This window comes from Somniosus microcephalus, chromosome 2, assembly GCF_052327205.1.
Source record: "Somniosus microcephalus isolate GS21.2 chromosome 2, FLI_Smic_1.0, whole genome shotgun sequence".
Taxonomy (NCBI): Eukaryota; Metazoa; Chordata; class Chondrichthyes; order Squaliformes; family Somniosidae; genus Somniosus; species Somniosus microcephalus.
The window spans coordinates 230357050-230382232 of record NC_140988.1 but is presented as its reverse complement, the minus strand read 5'-3'; the positions used below and the strand labels follow the sequence as shown (position 1 = coordinate 230382232).

General features: G+C 46.4%; 1 protein-coding gene across 8 annotated transcripts in view; it reads right to left on the bottom strand.

Annotated features, from left to right (window-relative positions):
- Positions 1-25183, bottom strand: part of spata18 (spermatogenesis associated 18) — a 188800-nt gene that overhangs the window by 18844 nt on the left and 144773 nt on the right. For 4 of the 8 annotated variants that reach the window (XM_085969940.1, XM_085969938.1, XM_085969943.1 and 1 more), the window contains 3 exons: positions 11331-11454; positions 9321-9395; positions 5294-5407 (listed from right to left, as the gene is read on the bottom strand). The exons of 1 other annotated variant lie outside the window; for it this stretch is intronic. In XM_085969940.1, the coding sequence (XP_085826066.1) occupies positions 5297-5407; positions 9321-9395; positions 11331-11454 (310 nt within the window). In that variant the 3' untranslated portion in view covers positions 5294-5296. Of the gene's footprint in view, positions 1-5293; positions 5408-9320; positions 9396-11330; positions 11455-25183 lie in introns of those variants that run through there. 3 more of the 8 variants (XM_085969939.1, XM_085969945.1, XM_085969942.1) reach the window with 3 other exon arrangements.

Genomic DNA, 25183 nt, shown 5'->3' with positions numbered 1-25183 from the left:
GGCGCTGCAGAGATACAACGGAGACCGCAAGAATATGGCACAAATGAAATGTCATACGGAACAGTGAAGTGCTATCGCTGCGGCAGAACAACACACGACCATAATGATTGCTGGTTCAAGGACAAAGTGTGCAGACAGTGTGGAAAAGTAGGACACATAGCAAGAGTCTGCAGGTCGGGAAAGAAAACCAGCAGCAAGAAATTTCCACAGGAGAAGTACAAGAAGGTACATAAGGTGACGGAGAGTAGTTCAGACGAACAGAAGAGTGATACAGACTCCGGAAGCAAGGAGCTGGGTTGTCTGAAACTACATAATGTGATCAAAACGGAGGATCACCAAACTATCTGGGTCACGCTCAAGATAGCAGGAGTCCAAGTGAAAATGGAATTGGACACAGGATCAGCCCTAACAGTCATAAACCGAAGGGATTACAAGCAGCTATTCTCACATATACCCTTGAGAGATACAAAGATTGTCTTGAAGACGTACACGGGGCAAAAAGTCTACCCCAAAGGAAAAATAAGGGTGAACGTTATATATAACGGCAAGGAAACACCAAAAATGGACCTATATGTATTGCCAGATGGAGGACCACCACTACTAGGACGTGAATGGATCCGGAAGATACAGCTAGATTGGCATTCCATACAAGCACTGACTGTAGATGCCAAAAAGGATGACGACATCACACCTGGACGACTGTCAAAAATGCTAACTGACGCACAAGAAGTGTTCCAGCAGGGACTCGGAACACTAAAAGGCATAATAGCGGCGATCAAAATAGAGGAAAATGCAAGCCCAAAGTTTTTTAAGGCCAGACCGATACCTTATGCGATCCGCGCAGCCGTCGAAGCAGAGCTGGAAGGTTTGGAACATTCAGGAGTACTGTCCAAAGTGGACTGGAGCGAGTGGGCTACACCCATCGTTCCTGTAATGAAGAGGTCGTTGAATAATACGTCTGGGGAACCAAAGAAGGTTCGCATCTGTGGGGACTTTAAGGTGACAGTGAACCCAGTCCTTCACACTGTACAATATCTGCTTCCGTGGATTGAAGATATTTTCGCCTCGCTATCTGGAGGGAAACGCTTCACTAAGATTGATCTGGCCCAGGTGTAGCTGCAAATGGAGGTAGAAGAAGCCTCGAAACAGTACCTCACGATCAACACTCATAAAGGTCTCTACCAATACAACCGGCTGGTGTTCGGGGTAGCATCAGCTCCGGCTATTTGGCAAAAGGCAATGGATCAAGTCCTGCAAGGGATTCCAGGGACCCAGTGTTATTTGGACGACATCCTGGTCACGGGCAAAAATGACAGTGATCACCTCGCCAACCTGCAGCAGGTGCTCACTAGATTGAAGGAATATGGGCTCCGAGCTAATCGCCACAAATGCGAGTTTTTCCAGGAGCAGATCTCGTATTGTGGCCACGTTATTGATAAAGAGGGGTTACATAGGTCCCCTGAAAAGATTGAGGCAGTAGTCAAGGCTCTAGCACCGGAAAATGTGTCACAACTGAGGTCGTTCCTCGGGCTGGTGAACTACTACCATAAGTTCTTGCCAAATTTGTCTACCGTGCTACACCCACTGAACACCCTACTGCAAACGGGGGTACCATGGAAGTGGAGTGACGAATGTAAACGAGCTTTCCAGAAGAGCAAAGCATTGATCACATTCAATTCAATTCAATTTAATTCAATTCAATTCAATTTTATTTGTCATATATGCAGCAGACGTGTGTACTGCACAATGAAATGTTGATTTTTACGAGTCCTCCCAACATTGGAATAAATATGGCATAACAATGATAAAATACTAATAGAAATACTAATAGAAAGAGTAATAATAAATAAAACAACAGTAATAAATAATAATAACATCGAAAGAGGTGTTGGCTCATTTCAACCCAGCACTACCAATTCGGTTGGCGTGTGATGCATCACCCTATGGCATTGGAGCAGTGCTGTCGCACAAATTCCCGGACGGCTCGGAGAGGCCAGCAGCCTTTACGTCTCGGTCACTAACTTCAGCCGAGCGTAACTACGCCCAGATTGACAGGGAGGCCCTCAGCCTAGTGTGGGGAGTGAAAAAGTTCAATCACTATCTGCACAGGCAGAAGTTCACCTTGCTGACTGACCACCAACCACTTGTCTCCATCTTTAATCCAAAGAAGGGCGTTCCGGTGATGACTGCGCAACGGCTACAAAGATGGTTCCTTTTTCTAGGGGCGCACCAATATGATATCGAGTATAAGGGCACGAAACAGCATGGAAACGCTGATGGGCTATCACGCCTGCCACTGCCTACTGCGGAGGAAGCACCAGCAGTGGATCCTGTTGAAATATTTCATTCGACTATAATTGAATGCTTGACAGTAACTAACGCCGGTATAGAGAAGGAGACCCGAAATGACCCGACACTGTCTCGGGTATATGATTTGACGGTGAAGGGATGGCCAGCACTTGGCAACTCACTGTTGCCAGCATTCTCATCCAGAAGAGAACAGCTGTCAGTATGCCAGGGGACCTTGATGTGTGGATCCCGAGTGGTAATTCCACCCAAGTTAAGGGAGAGAGTGCTCAATGAGCTTCACGAAGGTCATCTGGGAGGGGTGAAAATGAAAAGCTTTGCTAGGGCTTATGTGTGGTGGCCGGGGATCGATCAGCAAATCGAGGACCTGACAAAGAGCTGCTCAGGATGCCAGAAGGTCCAAAATGCACCACCACATGCCCCTCTACACCCATGGGAGTGGCCCTCATCTCCATGGCAATGGGTGCATATTGATTTTGCTGGTCCATTCATGGACTTGATGTTTTTAATAGCCGTGGATGCGCACTCGAAATGGCCTGAGGTGATCAAAATGTCCTCCACCACCACGGAGAAAACTATTGCAGTCCTACAGGCCATTTTTGCCAGGAATGGCTTGCCAGAGCAGATTTGCTCTGATAACGGACCACAGTTTGTGTCCGAAGAGTTTCGAAGATTTATGAAAAGGAATGGGGTAAGGCATTACACATCCGCCCCGTATCATCCAGCCACAAATGGATTGGCTGAGAGATTCGTACAAACCTTTAAAAAAGCAGTAAAGGCCATGTGCGATGACGACATTCCACTGCAGCATAAGGTGGACAATTTCCTGTTAGCCTACAGAAATGTGACACATGCAGTCACCAACCAGGCCCCGGCCATGATGTTCTTTAACCGAAGGTTGAGATCTCGTCTGGATTTGCTCAGACCAAATGTACGAAGAGATGTTGAGAATAAGCAATTCCAGCACATCAATGAGAAGCCGACAAGGAGCTTCAATGTAGGGCAACCAGTCTTGGCCCATGACTACCGAACAGAGAAATGGCAACCAGGAATGATATGCACATGGCAGGGGCCACTAATGTACACAGTGGATGTTAGGGAGAACATTGTGAGATGCCATGCTGACCAGATCCTAGAGTCACAGGAACGAGTCAACCCCATGTCTCGGCCATACGTACCTGGTGAGGAACCCGACGTACAGGTCGCATCTACCTCAGAAACAATAGCATTGGAAGCTGATGAATCAACTGACGACAGGGTGTTAGAATCGCCTCCGCACCAAGAGCGAGACACTCGGGAAAGGCGTTATCCAGAAAGAATCAGGAAGCCTCCCCAAAGACTGAATTTTTTAATAGACTATTTCCAGTTAATGTTGCCTGTTAAAAGTGTTAATTGTAATTAGTTTGATATTTAATTGTTAAATGAGTGTTATGGTACTGTTAATCTAAAAGGGGAGGAATTGTAGTGTATGTACCTTTAAGGGGGAGAACTACTTTTTACAGCTCCTGTATCCTGTAGTACCGGCAGTGACCACACCTGTAGATAAGCCCTGAGTGGTGCTCTGTACAGTCAGTTGCAGTTTGAACCCTCATTCAGTAAACACCTGTTGATCGTTCCCTGCAGTCTTTGTCTGATTATTGAAGGACACCACATTAAGATACCCAGATCTAACATCACCCATCAATGGAAACATCCTCCCCGCATCCACCCGATCAAGCCCCCTCACAATCTTATATGTTTCGATAAGATTGCCTCTCATTCTTCTGAATTCCAATGAGTAGAGGCCCAACCTACTCAACCTTTCCTCATAAGTCAACCCCCTCATCTCCGGAATCAACTGAGTGAACCTTCTCTGAACTGCCTCGAGAGCAAGTATATCTTTTCTTAAATATGGAAACCAAAACTGTATGCAGTATTCCAGGTGTGGCCTCACGAGTACCCTGTATAACTGAAGCAAGACTTCCCTGCTTTTATACTCCATCCCCCTTGCAATAAAAGCCAAGATTCCATTGGCCATAATTCTGGTAAATCTAAGCTGTACCGCCTCCAAAGCCAATATATACTTCCTGTCATCTTTTGCAGAAAACTTGTACATACGTGGCCACTCTGAATGAGATACTGAGCAGCCCATAAATAATGTACGAGATTGTTCAATCATAATGATAGTGAAACTTTAGTCACATTGCATAGCATTTTTCTGATACGTTAGATTTTTTTAAAATGTGCAGTAAAAGCTGTAAGCCATCAACAGAACAATACTGCAATTCTAGTTATATTGGTACTTATGACTCAAAGCAGTATATTTATTGTATACAAAAAGAAAATAATATTTCCAACTCTGGATTTTTAAATTGCAATAATTTAAAAAGCAAATAAATTAGTGATGTTGGTGCTCCAGCACATTGTGCCAATAGGCTAGGACATGCCAATAATGTTTGTGAACATGGTTAGTTCCTGATCTCAGCTGCGCTGACAGAGGAGGTACAGAGCAGAGGATGGGTATTTGCACACCGGGAAGGAGGATGAAAATCAGTAGATGATTCACCCCTGGCAGCTTTGGTCTACTTCAAAGAAGTTTAACAAAAGAACTGTTTTAAAAAAGAGGACTGAGAGCAGGTTGCGTGCCAGGCAATTCAACTAGGGAATGGAGGAGACACAAAAAGCAGATTGTTTTCAATTTAAATGATTGAGGTGAACATTGTTAATTGACTAATATTTGCATTTGTTGTCACAGTATTGCAGCATACTGAACAGGACAAAGCTTAGCTCAGGGAGTGTGCACTGGACAAAGTAACAAGGGCTGGCCTGAAATATCACATGCAATCAATCCTACTATTTTATTGAGTTTGTTTTACTTATTCTTACAGAGCACACCCAGTGGGGGCAGAGCACTCTGACTGAGCCTATTATAAGTCACCATGTTATCTGTGCATGCTTCCTGCATACAGCACAATTTACAGTCTCAGTCAAAAGCAGTAGTCCAAACCATCTATTGCTTCCAGCAAAAGCTGAGATAAAGAGCTGGATTTTCATGGGGGAGGCAGGCGGCTCCGAGGTGGTCAGGAAACCCGGGTATGAAGACAGATTTGGCTAAAGTGTTCTGGGAAAATAGATTAAATGGTAAGACAGTAGATAAGCAGTGGCAGACTTTTAATGTCATAACTCTCAACAAAGATATATTCCAGTGAGAAAGAAAGACTCTACGAGAAGGATGAACCATCTGTGGCTTACTAAAGAAGTTAAGGAGGGTATAAAATTGAAAGAAAAGGCATACAATGTTGTGAAGATTAGTGGTAGGCCAGAAGATTAAGGATGAACCATCTGTGGCTTACTAAGGAAGTTAAGGAGGTTATAAAATTGAAAGAAAAGGCATACAATGTTGTGAAGATTAGTGGTAGGCCAGAAGATTAAGGATGAACCATCTGTGGCTTACTAAGGAAGTTAAGGAGGTTATAAAATTGAAAGAAAAGGTATACAATGTTATGAAGATTAGTGGTAGGCCAGAAGATTGGAAAATTTTTAGAAACTTTCAAAGGATGACTAAAAAAATAATAAAGAGGGAGAAAATAGATTTTGAGAGTAAACTAGCAAGAAATATGAAAACAGACAGTAAGAGCTTCTACAAGTATATAAAAAGGAAGAGAGTAGCTAAAGTAAACGTTGGTCCCTTAGAGGATGAGACTGGGGAATTAATAATGGGAAACAAGGAAATGGCAAAGACTTTGAACAAATATTTTGTATCTGTCTTCACGGTAGAAGACATAAGAACATAAGAAATAGGAGCAGGAGTAGGCCATTCGGCCCTTCGAGCCTGCTCCGCCATTCAATGAGATCATGGCTGACACTAAAAGCATCCCAATAATAGTGGAAAATCAAGGGGCAAAAGGGAAGGAGGAACATAAAACAATCACTATCACTAGAGAAAAAGTACTAGGCAAACGAATGGGACTAAAAGACGACAAGTCCCTTGGTCCTGATGGCCTGCATCCTAGGGTCTGAAAAGAAGTGGTTGCAGAGATAGTGGATGCATTGGTTGTAATCTTACAAAATTCCCTAGATTCTGGAAAGGTCCCGGCGGATTGAAAAACTGCAAATGTAACACCCATATTCAAGAAAGGAGGGAGACAGAAAGCAGGAAACTATAGGCCAGTTAGCCTAACATCTGTCATTGGGAAAATGCTGGAATCCAATATTAAGGAAGTAGTAGCAGGACATTTAGAAAATCATAATACAATCAAGCAGAGTCAACATGGTTTTATGAAAGGGAAATGGTGGTTGACAAATTTATTAGAGTTCTTTGAGGATGTAATGAGCAGCGTGGGTAAAAGGGAACCAGTAGATGTAGTGTATTTGGATTTCCAAAAGGCATTCGATAAGGTGCCACATAAAAGGTTACTGCACAAGATAAGAGCTCATGGTGTTGGGGGTAATATATTAGCACAGATAGAGGATTGGCTAACGAACAGAAATGGGTCATTTTCAGGTTGGCAAACTGTAACTAGTGGGGTGCCACAGGGATCAGTGCTGGGGCCTCAACTATTTACAATCTATATTAATGACTTGGATGAAGGGACCGAGTGTACTGTAGCCAAATTTGCTGATGATACAAAGATAGGTGGGGAAGTAAGTTGTGAGGAGGACACAAAGGGCTGGATTTTCATTCAGGAGTCAGGTAGGAGGCGGGACTACAACTTTCGGGGTTGTAGTCCCGCCTCCATCGAAATGTGGCCAATCCACGCGATTTTAACTTGATTGACCTTGTTGAGCCCGCCCAGCGGGCTCAGCAGGCCAATTAAGGGCCACCCAGCAACAGGTGACATCACAGACTGAAATTTCATCTGTCAAGAGGTTTTGACAGATGAAATATCAGCGTTTCACAGCTGTTTGAAGCTGTCAAACACTGACAGTCTTACTTCTAACCTGAGTTCTACTCCACAGACTCAGTTAGAAATCTCTCCTGCACAGAAAGCTGAAGGCTGTCACTTTTGACAGTTCACAGCCATTCTGCTTTCTGTGCCGCTGAGATGAGGGGCTCCCGAGACATAAAGGAAGGAAAGCTGAAAAGGTAAGAAAGGGTCATTTAAACTTCTTTAAACACTTTAGACACACCAAACACACCTACCTTTGCACTCATGCACCCATCACTCACCTGAACACCGACATCTCGACCCCTCCAAGTCCTTCAACCCGATGGCCCGCCTCCTCTAACTAGGCGTGGTTTGGAGCCATCGGGAATCCCACACTTCAGCATTAAAAATAGGGATTAGGCTAAAAACTGCCTGTTAACTACCTGTTAACAGGCAGTTAATTGGCACTAATCCCTTCCCGCCTCGGGTAGGCGGGTCCCAGTGCGGGGCGGGTACCCGCCTCCTTTGAAACTGGCATGGAGGCGGGTTAGGTGCGGGATGGAGTCGGGACCACTGATTTCGGGATTTTAATCACCACACGCCTCCAATCCCGACTCCACGGCCCAATGAAAATCCTGCCCAAAGAGTCTGCAAAGGGATATAGATAGGTTAAGTGAGCGGGCAAAAACTTGGCAGATGGAGTATAATGTGGGAAAATGTGAGGTTATCCACTTTGGTAGGAAGAATAGAAAAGCAAAATATTATTTAAATGAAGAGAGACTACAGAATGCTGCGGTACAGAGGGATCTGGGAGTCCTAGTACATGAAACACAAAAAGTTAGCATGCAGGTACAGCAAGTAATTAGGAAGGCAAATGGAATCTTGGCCTTTATTGCAAGGGGGATGGAGTATAAAAGTAGGAAGTCTTGCTACAACTGTACAGGGCATTGGTGCGACCACACCTGGAGTGCTGCGTACAGTTTTGGTCTCCTTATTTAAGGAGGGATATACTTGAATTGGAGGCTGTTCAGAGAAGGTTCACTAGGTTGATTCCTGGGATGAAGGGGTTGTCTTATGAGGAAAGGTTGAGCAGGTTGGGCCTATACTCATTGGAGTTTAGAAGAATGAGAGGTGATCTTATTGAAACATATAAGATTCTGAGGGGGCTTGACAGGGTAGATGCTGAGAGGATGTTTCCCCTCGTGGGGGAATCTAGAACTAGGGGCACAGTTTCAGAATAAGGGGTCGCCCATTTAAGACAGAGATGAGGAGGAATTTCTTCTCTCAGAGGGTTGTGAATCTTTGGAATTCTCTACCCCAGAGAGCTGTGGAGACTGAGTCACTGAATATATTCAAGGCTGAGATAGACAGATATTTGAACTACAGGGGAGTCAAGGGTTATGGGGAACAGGCAGGAAAGTGGAGTTGAGGCCAAGATCAGATCAGCCATGATCTTATTGAATGGCGGAGCAGGCTCGAGGGGCCAAATAGCCTACTCCTGCTATTTCTTATGTTCTCATGTTCTTATGCCCTCCCGATTGAGGCCGGATGATCGGGGTAGGTGAAGGGAAGATCATGGCCGGCCACCGGAGGTTCGGTGGGGGCGGGGCGGGGGGGGGAGGAAAGTGAAGAATGTGGCCAGCCTCAGCATCATCGGGGGGGGGGGGGGCCTGGGGGAGTGGTCGGATGCCTCGTGAGAGGGTCTCTGATTGCGGGGGGTGGGCTAGGCAGGGTCCCTGGACCCAGGAGGTAGGTATAAAGGCACTTACCTCCTGGATCTAGCAGTCCTCGCCTTGCTGTTACTGCCGGGTTTTACGAATTGTGTAAAACCTGTCCACATGCAGTTAAAAACAAAATGAAGGCTAAAAAAGAGGCTTCCAACCTCATTGTAATATTTAAATTGACATCCTGCCTCCAGGGGAGGGTTGGCTGCCCGGCCCCATCCTGCTTCCCATCCCGCCTCCATTAAAACCAGAAGTGGGCGGGTTCAGGTCGGGAATTTGATTTTTAACAATTTAACTACCCCCCAAAAATGAAAGAAAATAGATATAAAAATACATACAAATCTGTATTAACTATGTCTGTAATGCTTTGGTTAATGGCTGATAGTCTAATATCACTTTGTATTGTTAGAGTCGCAGCAAAGGTCATTTAAAAATAACCTACCAGGGCACGGGCTGGACTGGTGGAACAAGAACGGATGGGACTGGAACTTCTGCTTCGGCTTTTACTTGGTGACCACTGAATCAATGAAAATACAAAGATTACCAACAGAAAGGGAGACATTTGCTGTAAGTTTGGACTAATTCCATCATTCTACAGTAACTGAGTACAATTCAGTAAAAGCTGCCAAAAAAAAAGATTACTGTTAAAAAGGAAAGCAACAGGTTTTTAATTTTATGATTAAAGGGAAAGTAAGTCTGGGGGAGTATTTTTATTCAAAGAAGTCCCCCATTTTAGAGAAAGGATTTTCTTTTTTATATATAAAAACATCTATTTAAATGAGCTGGGTCTCTCCCTCGACCACTCAAGCATGGAGCGCTACTTTGAATCCTGGAGTACCTCCATTGAAATAGTAGAGGCCACAACTTCAGGCCAGCCTTAAGAGCTGATCTGGAGTTGCAAAGCCCCATGAAAACATGCTAAAGGCTCGGGATACAGAGTACCCAGCATTGTTTCCTAGGCTCACAAAATTAGACTACCAGGCAAAATATTCATAAGAAGACATTGAGGGAGCTAGCGCCCGGGCGCATCGCCACTGACACCTCCCGCAAAATTCAGTGGGAGGTTAGCGGTGGCGGTAGCCAGTAGCACCTGTGGTGCTGCGCCTCCAGTGAGGGTGTCATCGCCGTGCACAGCGCCCCGGCCGCAAACCTCGCTCGTGCCCCCTGACCTACCGCCGGACGCTATGTCCAACAGGGTCATGGCGCCGTGTTTGTGGCCGGGGCGGCGCAAATTAAAGGGCAGGTGCCGGGCGGCCATTTTTGTTTGGGCCGTCTGCCAGCACCCGCCCCCTCTCGCCTCCTCCTGCAGGGTGCCGGCCACGATCGGTCATTCTTTTGCTGGCACCCCGCTCCCTGATGGTCCAGCAGGGCCCTGGTGCGTGCTGTGCTAGTCCCCTCCCCTTATTAAAAGAGACCTGTAATACCGCGGCGCTACATGCCGACGCGTGTGGCGCTGCTGAACGTAGCGCCACGATATTCAATGGGAGCACCTCAAGAGGGAGGGGGAGCGCTTCCTGTTTGGGGCGCTACCATTCAATTTCAGGCGCTAACTTTTTTGGGGCACTAAAAGTAGCGCCCTAGCGAAGTTAGCGCCCCAAAGGGGGCGCAAGCCAATTTTGCCCCCATTTTGTTTATCAATGTTTTTAATAAATGGACTGAGTACAAAGTCCACATGTGCTATTAGTAGTCAGATCATCACCATTAAGCTAGCAACCATCGGATTTAATTTTTAAAAAGCAATAGTAATTGTTTTTTAAAGTTATATATTGAATCCACTCACCTTTTACCAACCATGACAACAGAAAAATGTGGAGTAGGTGAGGAGCAAGATAGCAGCACATGTACCATGTGGGTCAAAATATGATCTGAACTGTACCAATTTGAGGACATTGATTAGTTAACCCAGTCACCAATTCGGGTCATTTCAACCTCAGATTGCTTTCTTTTATTTGTCCCACTCTACTGAAGGTTTTAAGTGAAATAGAAGTGTCCAGTCTACAGCCAGGTTAGACTGTTACAACAACTTGCATTTATATAGTGCCTTTAACATAGTAAAACGCCCCAAGGCGCTTCACAGCAGCGATTATCAAACAAAATTTGACACCGAGCCACATAAGGAGAAACTTGGTCAAAGAGGTAAGTTTCAAGAAGCGTCTTAAAGGAGGAAAGAGAGGTAGAGAGGCAGAGAGGTTTAGGGAAGGAATTCCAGAGCTTAGGGCCTAGGCAGCTGAAGGCACGGCCGCCAATGGTGGAGCGAAGAAAATCAAGGATACAAAAGAGGCCAGAATTGGACAAGTGCAGATATCTCGGGGGATTGTGGGGCTGGCAGAGGTTAGCGAGATAGGGAGAGGCGAAGCCATGGAGGGAACTGAAAACAAGGATGAGAATTACAGCCCACAGTCAGCCGTTCTTCTCCAATCATCTACATTTACCTATAGGTTACTCTACTCACCAGAGCTCCTCTTTTTGTGAATGCTTCTCCCTTAGCAACAACAGTGTCATTTTCTATCAGGGCTGGCCAGATGTGATAAACCACTAGAGGAGCGGTGAAATCAGAGTCATAGCTGCGGCGATACCTGGAATGGATGGGGGAAAAAGGTTTATGTCCTTTAAAATTCTACGTCCTGGGAAGAAGCAGTCAGAACTGTGCAAAAATCAACAGTCTTACAATAGATCTGCATAATGAGCACTTGTAAGGAAACAGCATTCTTGTGTAAATATTTTCATTCGTCCTCTTGTTGTCACTCTATATGCTTTATGTTGAATTTTAACACTACGTTAACATTTTAGTCTGAGTGTGGGTGTCAGTCTTGGCTCAGTGGTAGAACTCTCACCTCTGAGTTAGGCCGTTGTTGGTTCAAGCCCCACTCCAGAAATTGGAACACGTAGCTCCTGAATTTGCGGTCAGAGGCTTCCCGCGGGGAAATGCCTCTGATTCGCAAATAAAATGCCCGCGTACCTGGGGCCTCGGGATCCACGGAGACTCACAGTCCTGGGACTCTCCACTCCGATGAAGTACTGAGCAAGTGCTGCACTGTTGGTGGTGCTGTTTTCGAATGAGATGTTAAACTCCCATGGCACGATTTGAAGAAGAGCGGGACAGTTCTCCCGGTGTCCTGCCCAATATTTATCCCTCAACCATCATCACTAAAACAGATTATGTTTGTGGGACCTTGTTGAATGCAAACTGGCTGCCATATTTCCCTACATTACAATAGTGACTACAGTTCAAAAGTACTTCATTGACTGTGAAGTGCTTTGGGATGTGTTGAGGTTGTGAAAGTCGCTATATAAGTACAAGTTCCTTCTTTTTACTTCCTCACTGCTTGAAGTGGCAACAGCAATTTTAAGAAATGAAAAATGGACTTGTTCCTGTCCAGCTTCCGACAGCTGTATTTGAGAAAAGTCTGTCTGTATGAAAGAAAGAAAGACTTGCATTTATATACATAGCGCCTTTCACGACTGTTATGTTCATTAATAACTAGTCGTTTGCATTATGAACAGCTAGCTTAGAGCTAGACATTTATTCATGCCATGTGGACTTGTACAGCATCCTGTAGAGGCAACCATCTTGACTACTGCTTTCTGGGTAGCCTAGTGCATCGTGGGTAGTGTAGTCTTAAACACATTCAACTAAACACACAGCTATATACAGCTCTACAGCTCTATAGCTCCACCTAGTGTACTATTCTAGAATGACATGTTATTGATCATTACATCCCCCTTTCTTTGAGGTTAAACAAAATCATATCAATCAACCTCAATTAACTTTCAAGAAAAACGATAAAGATGATATCAGTAACACTTTTGCTAGTGCTCTATAACCATAAACATTTTCAAAGCTTTACTTTATACTCAAAGATTAAGTCTATCAGGCTTTTTTACTTCACGTGTGGATCTTCTTAACACAGGTAAGTCTGATGTGTTTTCATGGGATTGTTCTGGTGGTGAATGACAAGATTCAGTTGCGGCATTGTCATCAATCTGCTCTTGGATAGTTTCTTGTGTTTTCAGGAGGGAACGGCGGTTCCTCCTGAGAATCTGTCCTTCCTCAGTTCTAACAGTGTATGACCTTGGTCGTACTTCCTCAAGAACTGTAGCTTTCCTGTTCCATGCATCTGGATCCTCAATCCTGACAACATCATCCCTTGTCAATGGTTTTAGGGTTTTGGATGACTTGTCATAGTATGATTTCTGTTTCAGCTTTAACAGTTGAAGTCTCTGTCTTAGTTCCTTCCTTTGCTTTTCATTTGCACAGCAGGGCAGCGTGGTGCACAACTTGTGACCCATTAGTAGTTCAGCAGGTGAAGAACCAGAGTCTACAGGTGAGGCTCGGTAGCTCAGCAGGGCAAGATAAGGATCAGACTTGCTTTCTGTCGCTTCCTTCAGTAGCTGCTTGAGAACTTGAACACCTTTCTCTGCCTTACCATTCGACTGAGCATACAGAGGACTGGATGTGATGTGCTGAAAGTCATACTGTGCTGCAAACTGTTGCCACTCCTTACAGTTGAAGCACGGACCATTGTCGCTAATGGCAATCCTGGGAATTCCATGTCTGGCGAAGATGGATTTCACATGCATTATGACACTGCTTGCTGTGGTGCTTGAGAGCAGCGCCATCTCAGGATAGTTAGAATAGTAGTCAATCACTATTAGATATTCTTTACCATTTAAATGAAAAAGGTCCATACCAGCCTTTTGCCATGGTGCTGTTGGTAAGTCAGCTACTATCATTGGTTCCTTTGCTTGTTTGTTTTGGTGCTTCTGACATGTCTCACATTTGCCTATCATGTTCTACATGTCCTTATTTATGCCAGGCCAATAAACAGTGTCTCTTGCTCTCCTTTTGCATTTTTCAATTCCGAGGTGTCCCTCATGAATCCTTTTGAGCACGTCTTGATGTAGAGCCTGTGGAATGACTATTCTGTTCTGTTTTAGTAATAGTCCACTTACGACACTCAACTCTGACCTTATGTGATAGTATTTTGACAGGAACCTTTTGGCCAACCATGATGAATGTTCTCTATTACTGTTTGTAACACTGTGGCCTAGAAATTCGGTTGTGGGTCCGCCAGGGCTTTAGCGCCTGAAATTTTGCGCCGGCGTTAATGCCGCTGCGCCCGACGAAAATTCGGTTGCCCCGGGCCCAGACGGCGGCGGGCGCTAATGGAGGGTTTTTGCGCCTCACTATGGGCGTTCAGTGCAGTTTTGAGGCGCTAATCCCCCGCTGCGGCACCCGAGGCGGTGCGGCAGGCTGGGGTACTGCAGGCCTCCTCCTTCTGTTAAGGAGGAGCTGCCTGCAGACGACCGCTGGCCGGTCAATTCGCCCGACAAATGAGCCCGGCACCTCGGGGAAGAGCCGGGCTCGCGGGCCACACACATCAGTGCCGCGGGGGGGTGGTGGAGGAGTCTGGGGAGGGAGGTGCGGGCAGGCGGCCGCCGGGAAAGCGGCCGGCCACCGCTCCACCTTTATGCGCCGGCGCAAAGGTGTGTAACATCCCTTTCAACAATCGTTGGTTGCGGCTGCCACGGGCGAGGCGGCCGCAACTGAATTTGGGCTTGGGGCCGGGTTACCACAGCAACCGGGATGCTGCGCACACCGATGACGTCATCGGTGCCGGCGCAGCGCTACCAGCTAACGCTGATGGTAGGGCCCAACGCAATTTCGTTACCAGCTATAATTCCGGCGCAAGACCCTCTAACGCCTCTAATTGGGCGCTAACCCCACCGAATTTCTAGGCCTATATCTTTTACTGTTTCTTCTGCTATTTGCTTTGATTTTGTGTCTGACATGGGCAGCGCAGCAGTGACCATACTCACATGAACAGCCACGTCTTCTTCAGTAGAGCTCACTTGACTCATTGTGGGTGCTCGGGATAGTGCATCTGCTAACACTATGTATTTGCCTGGTGTGTAGATCAGTTCAAAGTCATATCTTTGCAGCTTCATCATGAGTCGTTGAATCCTTGGAGACATCTCATTCAGATTTTTTTTTATGATGGCAACCAGTGGGCTGTGGTCTGTCTCAACTGTGAAGGTGGGAAGTCCATATATGTAGCCATGAAACTTTTCTAGTCCAACTACCAAGCCTAGACATTCCTCTTCAATCTGGGCGTATCGACACTCAGTATCAGTCATAGACCTGGAGGCATAGGCAACAGGCTTCCAATCTTCACCCTCTGCTTGTAGCAAGACCGCGCCTAGGCCATCTTTTGATGCATCCGTTGACACTTTGATTCTCTTTGTTGGGTCAAAGAAAGTGAGTACAGGTGTGGTTGTCAGCACTGTTTTAAGATTCATCCACTCTTGTTCATGTCTTCTGTCCATGCGAACTCATTTGTTTTATGTAGCAGGTCTCGCAGATAGGTTTTCTTGGCTGACAAGTTAGGAATGAACTTTCCAATGAAGTTTATCATCCCCATGATGCGTAGTACTCCTTTTTTGTCAGTGGGTCGGGGCATTTTGAGTATGGCGTTTACTTTTTCCATATCTGGCTCTATTCCTTTACCAGATAGAATATCTCCTAGGAAAGTGACTTCCTGGATGCCAAACTGACACTTGGCTTTGTTGAGCTTCAGTCCATTCCGGCGTATGCTCTGTAGCACTTTAGTCAGTCGCTCATTGTGTTCTTTCAGTGTGGAGCCCCAGATGATGATGTCATCAACATAGACCCGAACTCCTTCCAGACCTTCAATTATGTGTTCCATCGCTCTATGAAAGATTTCAGATGCAGATATTATCCCGAAAGGCATTCTGAGGAAACAATACCTGCCAAATGGTGTGTTGAAGGTACAGTATTTGGTGCTCTCTTCATCCAGTTTTAGTTGCCAAAATCCTTGTGAGGCATAGAGCTTTGTAAAGTATCTGGCACCTGACATTTCACTGGTGATTTCTTCTCACTTGGTAATCTGGTAGTGTTCACGTTTTATGTTTGCATTTAAGTCCTTTGGATCCATGCATATTCTTAGATCATTGTTCTTTTTCTTTACACATACCATGGAGTTAACCCAGTTTGTTGGCTCTTCGACTTTCCTGATGACTCCTAGTGTGGTCATTCTGTCCAGTTCATTCTTGAGCCGGTCACGCAGGGGTGCTGGAACTCTTCGTGGAGCATGTACCACTGGCTGAGCATCCTCCTTTAGCTGGATCTTGTAAGTGAATGGTAGAACTCCAAATCCTTTGAACACATCCTGGAAATTACTCACTACAGAATCCGCTGAGTCATCTGGTCTGCTTATGGCACAGTTTATACGGTAGACTCTCTTGACCAGTTCTAAATCTTCACAAGCTTTGTCACCTAGTAGTGAATCAAGTCCTTCAGCCACAACAGAAAACATGAGATGATGCACTTTGTCTTTGACTGTCACTTTAAGTCTGCATACACCTAAGCTATCTATTTTCTGTCCATTATAGTCCTTCAGTAGTACTGACTTTTTCTGTATTTTGGGCTTTTCTTTCATATTTTTAATGTCACTCATACTGATTAAGTTTGCTTTTGCCCCAGTGTTTAGTTTCAATGTAACTAATGCTCCATTTACCTGCAGTGGGATCATCCATTTGTCCTCTTTTACTGCATTAATTTTATGTTCAGCATTTTCCATATTTGAGGGCTGCACATTTTCTGTATCATTTTTGATATTGTCACATAACACCATTCATACAAAAAATGTCTCACTTAAATCAGTGTCCTCAATCATATTGACCTGTTGCCCTTTCTTTGTTGTTACTTTTGAAAAGCATTGTTTGGCAAAGTGATTCTTTCCATGACATTTTGTGCACATTTTTCCAAACGCTGGGCATTATCTTAACTGGTGTTTGTAACCACAGCGTTTACAATTAAAATTTTCATCCTCTGATTGCTTTTCATTCCTATTCTGCCCACGTTTCTTTTCTTTGTAGGACACAGCACCGACAGCCGCACTTACTGCAATCGCACTGAAAGTCTTCACGTGCTGTCGAGCTAGCTCACTGGCTTGGCATATTTTCACAGCATTTTCCAATGTTAGTTCAGTTTCTCTCAACAGATGTTCCCTGACCTTTTTATCATGAATACCAAACACAATTTGGACACGAATCATGGATGCTTTCAGCTCAGAGAAATTACATGTCTGTGCTTTCAGTTTCAGATCAGTCACGAAGCTATCAAAAATCTCATTTTGCTGCTGTGTCCTCGAATGGAACACGTATCTTTCATAGGTTTCATTCTTTTTGGGAGAACAATGTGTATCAAACTTCTTTAGCACATCGTCTAATTTTTCTCTGTTCTCCTCTGGATTAAATACAAATGTATTAAATACCTCTATCGCCTGTGGGCCGCAACCGTGAGCAGCAACGCTATTTTCCTTGCGTCTGGCTTCATACCGAACCCGATGGCAGCAATGTAGAGTTTGAATTGTTGTTTGAAAGTCCGCCAATTGTAGTCGACATTTCCCGTGAGATTCAAAAACTCTGGTGGCTTCAAATTCTCCATGTCGCGTTTCACAATTTTGAGCAGATCTTCACCAATCCTGGTACCATGTTATGTTCATTAATAACTAGTCGTTTGCATTATGAACAGCTAGCTTAGAGCTAGACATTTATTCATGCCATGTGCATCCTGTAGAGGCAGCCATCTGGACTACTGCTTTCTGGGTAGCCTAGTGCATCGTGGGTAGTGTAGTCTTAAACACATTCAACTAAACACACAGCAGTATACAGCTCTACAGCTCTATAGCTCCACCTAGTGTACTATTCTAGAATGACATGTTATTGATCATTACAATGCCTACCGGATGTCTCAAAGCGCTTTACAGCCAATGAAGTACTTTTGGAGTGTAGTCACTGGTTGTAATGTGGGAAACGCGGCAGCCAATTTGCGTACAGCAAACCCCCACAAACAGCAATGTGTTAATGACCAGATAATCTGTTTTTGTTGTGTTGGTTGAGGGATAAATATTGGCCAGGACACCGGGGAGAACTCCCCTGCTCTTCTTCGAAATAGTGCCATGGGATCCTTTACGTCCACCTGAGAGAGCTGACGGGGCCTCGGTTTAACGTCTCATCTGAAAGACGACACCTCCGACAGTGCAGCACTCCCTTAGCACTGCACTGGAGTGTCAGCCTAGATTTATGTGCTCAAGTCCCTGGAGTGGGATTTAAACCCACAACCTTCTGACTGAATGCGTCAGCAGACCAGTCTCATGTATAGACACGGGGGGGAAATTCGGTTGGTTAGCGCCTCCTGTTAGCACCTCTTGGGGGCACTAATGGGGTGCTAGGAACCTAGCGCCCGAGCACAGCGATTTTAGCTCCGCTCGTGAAATTGACCAGTCGTTTTACGGCGGTGCTAAACACTACCACCACGATCTCCTGTGCCCGCAGATTGTGACGTCAGATAGAGGTGAATTTTGCAGTCGGAGGCGATAATTAGTGCTGGGCACTAAACTTTGCACCTGGCCGATATTAGCAGCCCAAAATGGGTGATACCCAATTTTTCCCCCACGGACGTTTTTTAAGCTGGTAAACTTGCCAACAATATGGTTTTCCACTGTGTCCTACAATACTTCTGTGTACAATTTTAATTTCAATTCCTTGGATGTTTTACAATGTGTACCTGGTTTTTCCATCACACATTTTTTTAATATTCATTCATGGGGTGTGGGCGTCATTGGCAAGGCCAGCATTTATTGCCCATCCCTAATTGCCCTTGAGAAGGTGGTGGTGAGCCATCTTCTTGAACCGCTGCAGTTCGTGAGGTGAAGGTACTCCCACAGTGCTATTAGATAGAGAGTTCCAGGATTTTGACCCAGCGACAATGAAGGAACGGCGATATATTTCCAAGTCAGGATGGTGTGTGACTTAGAGGGGAACTTGGAGGTGGTGGTGTTCCCATGCACCTGCTGCCCTTGTCCTTCTAGGTGGTAGAGGTCGCGGGTTTGGGAGGTGCTGTCGAAGAAGCCTTGGCGAGTTGCTGCAATGCATCTTGTAGATGGTACACACTGCAGCCACGGTGCGCCAGTGGGAGTGAATGTTTAAGGTAGTGGATTGGGTGTCAATCAAGCGGGCTGCTTTGTCCTGGATGGTGAGTCACTCGCCGCAGAATACCTAGACTCTGACCTGGTCTTGTGGCCACAGTATTTCTGTGCCTGGGCCAGTTAAGTTTCTCGACATGATAAACCCCAGGTTGTTGATGGTGGGGGATTCAGCGATGATAATCCCATTGAATGTCAAGGGGAGGTGGCTAGACTCTCTCTTGTTGGAGATGATCATTGCCTGGGCCTTGTGTGGTGCAAATGTTACTTGCCACATATCAGCCCAAGCCTAAAGGTTGTCCAGGTCTTGCTGCATGCGGGCAAAAATCTACTTCACTATCTGAGGAGTTGTGAATGGAACTGTATACTGTGCAAACATCAGCGAATTTCGCCACTTCTGAACTTATGATGGGGGATGGGGGGGTGGTGGGCGGGGGGAAGGTCATTGATGAAGCAGCTGAAGATGGTTGGGCCTAGGACACTGCCCTGAGGAACTCCTGCAGTGATGTCCTGGGGTTGAGATGACTGGCCTCCAACAACCACTACCATCTTCCTTTGTGCTAGGTATGACTCAAACCAGTGGACAGTTTTCCCCCTGATTCCCACTGACTTCAGCTTTACTAGGGCTCCTTGATGCCACTCTCAGTCAAATGCTGTCTTGATGTCAAGAGCAGTCACTCTCACCTCACCTCTGGATTTCAGCTCTTTTGTCCATGTTTGGACCAAGGCTGTAATGAGGTCTGGAGCTGAGTGGTCCTGGTGGAACCCAAACTGAGCATTGGTGAGCAGGTTATTGGTGAGTAAGGGTCGCTTAATAGCAACGACACCTTCCATCACTTTGCTGATGATTGAGGGTAGGCTGATGGGACGGTAATTGGCCGGATTGGATTTGTGCTGCTTTTTGTGGACAGGACATACCTGGGCAGTTTTCCACTTTGTCGGGTAGATGCCAGTGTTGTAGCTGAACTGGAACAGCTTGGCTAGAGGTGCGGCTAGTTCTGGAGCACAAGTCTTCAACACTACAGCCGGGATGTTGTCGGGGCCCATAGCCTTTGCTGCATCCAGTCTGCTCAGCTGTTTCTTTATGTCACTTGGAGTGAATCGAATTGGCTGAAAACTGGCTTCTGTGATGGTAGGGACCTCAGGAGGAGGCCGAGATGGATCATCCACTTGGCACTTCTGGCTGAAGATTGTTGAAACGCCTCAGCCTTGCCTTTTGCACTCACGTGCTGGGCTCCGCCATCATTGAGGATGGGATTGTCATGAAGCCTCCTCCTGCCGTTAGTTGTTTAATGGTCCACCACCATTCATGACTGGATGTGGCAGGACTGCAGAGCTTTGATCTGATCCGTTGGTTGTGGAATCGCTTAGCTCTGTCTATAATATGCTGCTTCAACTATTTAGCATGTAGTCCTGTGTTGTAGTTTCACCAGGTTGGCACCTAATTTTTAGGTACACCTGGTGCGGCTCCTGGCATGCTCTTCTACACTCCTTATTGAACCAGGGTTGGTTCCCTGTGTTGACGGTAATGGTAGAGTGAGGAATATGCCGGGCAATGAGGTTACAGGTTGTGGTGGAATACAATTCTGCTGCTGCTGGTGGCCCACAGCACCTCATAGATGCCCAGTTTTGAGCTGCTAGATCTGTTCTAAATCTATCCCACATAGCACGGTGGTAGTGCCACACAACACGATGGAAGGGGTCCATACTGTGAAGACGGGACTTCATCTCCACAAGGACTGTGCGGTGGTCACTCCTACCAAACATGTCTTGGACAGATGCATTTGCAACTGGTAGTTTGGTGAGAACTGTAGTGTATGTGCCTTTAAGGGGAGAACTACTTATTACAGCTCCTGTATACTGTAGTACCGGCAGTGACCACACCTGTATATAACCCTGAGTAGGGATCTGTACTGTTTAGTTTTAGAGCAACCCTCATCCAGTAAACACCTGTTGATTGTTCCTCTGCAGTCTCTGTCGATTATTTGAAGGACACACTACCTAAGATTTACGGATTCAACATTGGCGACGAGGTGATTCGAACCTACCTGCAACTCTGCAGAAGAAGGCCGATTCCATCAGTGCGGACGTCGACCATCCTGAGAGGACTTGAGCAGGCAGAGGAGGCTGTGGAGAGCTGGGCTTGGCTCTCCAGCCGCGACGATCCAGCACAGCGGGCTGGCAGCAGGTACGGCGCAGACCCTTCCCGGACAGCGGCGGCGGGAGCCGACCGCGGCACAGAAAAAGGCCGAGCAGCGTCGATGGGTAAGAGAGAGGGTGAAGCACGCAGGGCGCAGCCGGGGTTGAAAACCGAGCGGCGTCAATGAGAGAAGCGCGCAGGAAAACGCGCAGAGCGCGGCCGGTGTTCAAGGGCTGAGCAGCGTCCGCGGGGGAAGAAAAGAAAGCGCGGGAGACGCCATTTGGGCCGCAGCGGAGAAGAAAGGGAAGCACGGGAGACACCATTTTGAGTCAGCGGAGAAGAAGGGAGAGCGCGGGAGACGCCATTTTGAGCCAGCGGAGAAGAAGGGAGAGCGCGGGAGACACCATTTTTAGCCAGTCTAACCACACCCAGGGATGCAGAAGAGTGGCAGGGTCACAGCGTTCGACAATGAAGTCGAAGATTGGGCAACATATGTGGAAAGCACTGGTATTGTTGAATTCCATGGGTGCAAAAACGTATGGCTTACTGCAAAACCTAGTCACCCCAGAGAAGCCAGTGGAAAAGGATTTTGAAAGCATAGTGGCAATCCTACAGGACCACTTAAACCCCACACCGCTGCTGATAGCAGAAAGATTTAAGTTTCACAAAAGGAACCAGCATAAAGACGAAAGTAATGCTGAGTATTTAACGGAACTGCGCAAGCTATCGAAACACTGCCAGTTTGGAACGGGACTAGCAGATACTTTAAGGGACAAGTTTGTATGTGGGCTTCAAAGTGAAGGAACCCAGAAACGGCTTCTATCAGAAAAGGATCTTACGCTGGACAAGGCTTTCAACATGGCAGTATCACACGAAGCAGCCGCACAGGGCGCTGCAGAGATACAATGGAGACCGCAAGAATATGGCACAAATGAAATGTCATATGGAGCAGTGAAGTGTTATCGCTGCGGCAGAACAACACACGACCATAAGGATTGTTGGTTCAAGGACCAAGTGTGCAGACAGTGTGGAAAAGTAGGACACATAATAAGAGTCTGCAGGTCGGGAAAGAAAACCAGCAGCAAGAAACCTCCACAGGAGAAGTACAAAAAGGTACATAAGGTGACGGAGAGTAGTTCAGACGAACAGAAAAGTGATACAGACTCCGGAAGCAAGGAGCTGGGTTTTCTGAAACTACATAATGTAACCAAAATGGAGGATCACCAAACTATCTGGGTCACGCTCAAGATAGACGGAGTCTAAGTGAAAATGGAATTGGACACAAGATCAGCCCTAACAGTCATAAACCAAAGGGACTATAAGCGGCTATTCTCACATATACCCCTGAGAGATACAGAGATTATCTTGAAGACGTACACGGGGCAAAAAGTCTACCCCAAAGGAAAAATAAGGGTGAACGTGATATACAACGGCAAGGAAACACCAAAAATGGACTTATATATATTGCCAGATGGAGGACCACCACTACTAGGACGTGAATGGATCCAGAAGATACAGTTAGATTGGCATGCCATACAAGCACTGACGGTCGATGCCAAAAAGGATGATGACGTCACACCTGGACGACTGTCAAAAATGCTAACTGACGCACAAGAAGTGTTCCAGGAGGGACTCGGAACACTAAAAGGCATAACAGCGACGATCAAAATAGAGGAAAATGCAAGCCCAAAGTTTTTTAAGGCCTTATGCGATCCGCCCAGCCGTCGAAGCAGAGCTGGAAGGTTTGGAACGTTCTGGAGTACTGTCCAAAGTGGACTGGAGCGAGTGGGCTACACCCATCGTTCCTGTAATGAAGAGGTCGTTGAGTAATACGCCTGGGGAACCAAAGAAGATTCGCATCTGTGGGGACTTTAAGGTGACAGTGAACCCAGTCCTTCACACGGTACAATATCCGCTTCCGAGGATTGAAGATATTTTCGCCTCGCTATCTGGAGGAAAACGCTTCACTAAGATTGATCTGGCCCAGGCGTACCTGCAAATGGAGGTAGAAGAAGTCTCGAAACAGTACCTCACAATCAACACTCACAAAGGTCTCTACCAATACAACCGGCTGGTGTTCGGGGTAGCATCAGCTTCGGCTATTTGGCAAAGGGCAATGGATCAAGTCCTGCAAGGGATTCCAGGGACCCAGTGTTATTTGGACGACATCCTGGTCACAGGCGAAAATGACAGTGATCACCTCGCCAACCTGGAGCAGGTGCTCACTAGATTGAAGGAATATGGGCTCCGAGCTAATCACCACAAATGTGAGTTTTTCCAGAAGCAGATCTCGTATTGTGGCCACGTTATTGATGAAGAGGGGTTACATAAGTCCCCTGAAAAGATTGAGGCAGTAGTCAAGGCTCCAGCACCGGAAAATGTGTCACAACTGAGGTCGTTCCTCGGGCTGGTGAACTACTACCATAAGTTCTTGCCGAATTTGTCTACGTTACTACACCCACTGAACACCCTACTGCAAACGGGGATACCATGGAAGTGGAATGACGAATGTAAACGAACTTTCCAGAAGTGCAAAGAATTGATCACATCAAAAGAGGTGTTGGCTCATTTCAACCCAGCACTACCAATTCGGTTGGCGTGCGATGCATCACCCTATGGTATTGGAGCGGTGCTGTCGCACAAATTCCCGGACGGCTTGGAGAGGCCAGTAGCCTTTGCGTCTCGGTCGCTAACCTCAGCCGAGCGTAACTACGCCCAGATTGACAGGGAGGCCCTCAGCCTAGTGTGGGGAGTGAAAAAGTTCAACCACTATCTGCACGGGCAGAAGTTCACCTTGCTGACTGACCACCAACCACTTGTCTCCATCTTTAATCCAAAGAAGGGCGTTCCGGTGATGACTGCGCAACGGCTACAAAGATGGTCCCTTTTTCTAGGGGCGAACCAATATGAAATAGAGTATAAGGGCACGAAACAGCATGGAAACGCAGATGGGCTATCACGCCTGCCACTGCCTACTGCGGAGGAAGCACCAGCAGTGGACCCTATCAAAATATTTTATTCGACTATAATTGAACGCTTGCCAGTAACTAACGCGGATATAGAGAAGGAGACCCGAAATGACCCGACACTGTCTCGGGTATATGATTTGACGGTGAAGGGATGGCCAACACATGGCGACTCACTGTTGCCAGCATTCTCATCCAGAAGAGAACAGCTGTCAGTATGCCAGGGGACCTTGATGTGTGGATCCCGAGTGGTAATTCCACCCAAGTTAAGGGAGAGAGTGCTCAATGAGCTTCACGAAGGCCATCTGGGAGGGGTGAAAATGAAAAGCCTTGCTAGGGCTTATGTGTGGTGGCCGGGATCGATCAGCAAATCAAGGACCTGACAAAGAGCTGCTCAGGATGCCAGAAGGTCCAAAATGCACCACCGCATGCCCCTCTACACCTATGGGAGTGGCCCTCCTCTCCATGGCAACGGGTGCATATTGATTTTGCTGGTCCATTCATGGACTCAATGTTCTTTATAGCCGTGGATGCGCACTCGAAATGGCCTGAGGTGATCAAAATGTCCTCCACCACCACAGAGAAAACGATTGCAGTCCTACGGACCATATTTGCCAGGAACGGCTTGCCAGAGCAGATTTGCTCTGATAACGGACCACAGTTTGTGTCCGAAGAGTTTCGGAAATTTATGAAAAGGAATGGGGTAAGGCATTACACATCCGCCCCGTATCATCCAGCCACAAATGGATTGGCTGAGAGGTTCGTACAAACCTTTAAAAAGGCCGTAAGGGCCAAGTGCGATGACGACATTCCACTGCAGCATAAGGTGGACAATTTCCTTTTAGCCTACAGAAATGCGACACATGCAGTTACCAACCAGACCCCAGCCATGATGTTCTTTAACCGAAGGTTGAGATCTCGTCTGGATTTGCTCAGACCAAATGTACGAAGAAATGTTGAGAATAAGCAATTCTAGCACATCAATGAGAAGCCGACAAGCAGCTTCAATGTAAGGCAACCAGTCTTGGCCCGCGACTACCGAACAGAGAAATGGCAACCAGGAACGATATGCACACAGCAGGGGCCACTAATGTACACAGTGAATGTTGGGGAGAACATTGTGAGATGCCATGTCGACCAGATCCTAGCGTCACAGGAACGAGTCAACTACATGTCTCGCGTACCTGGT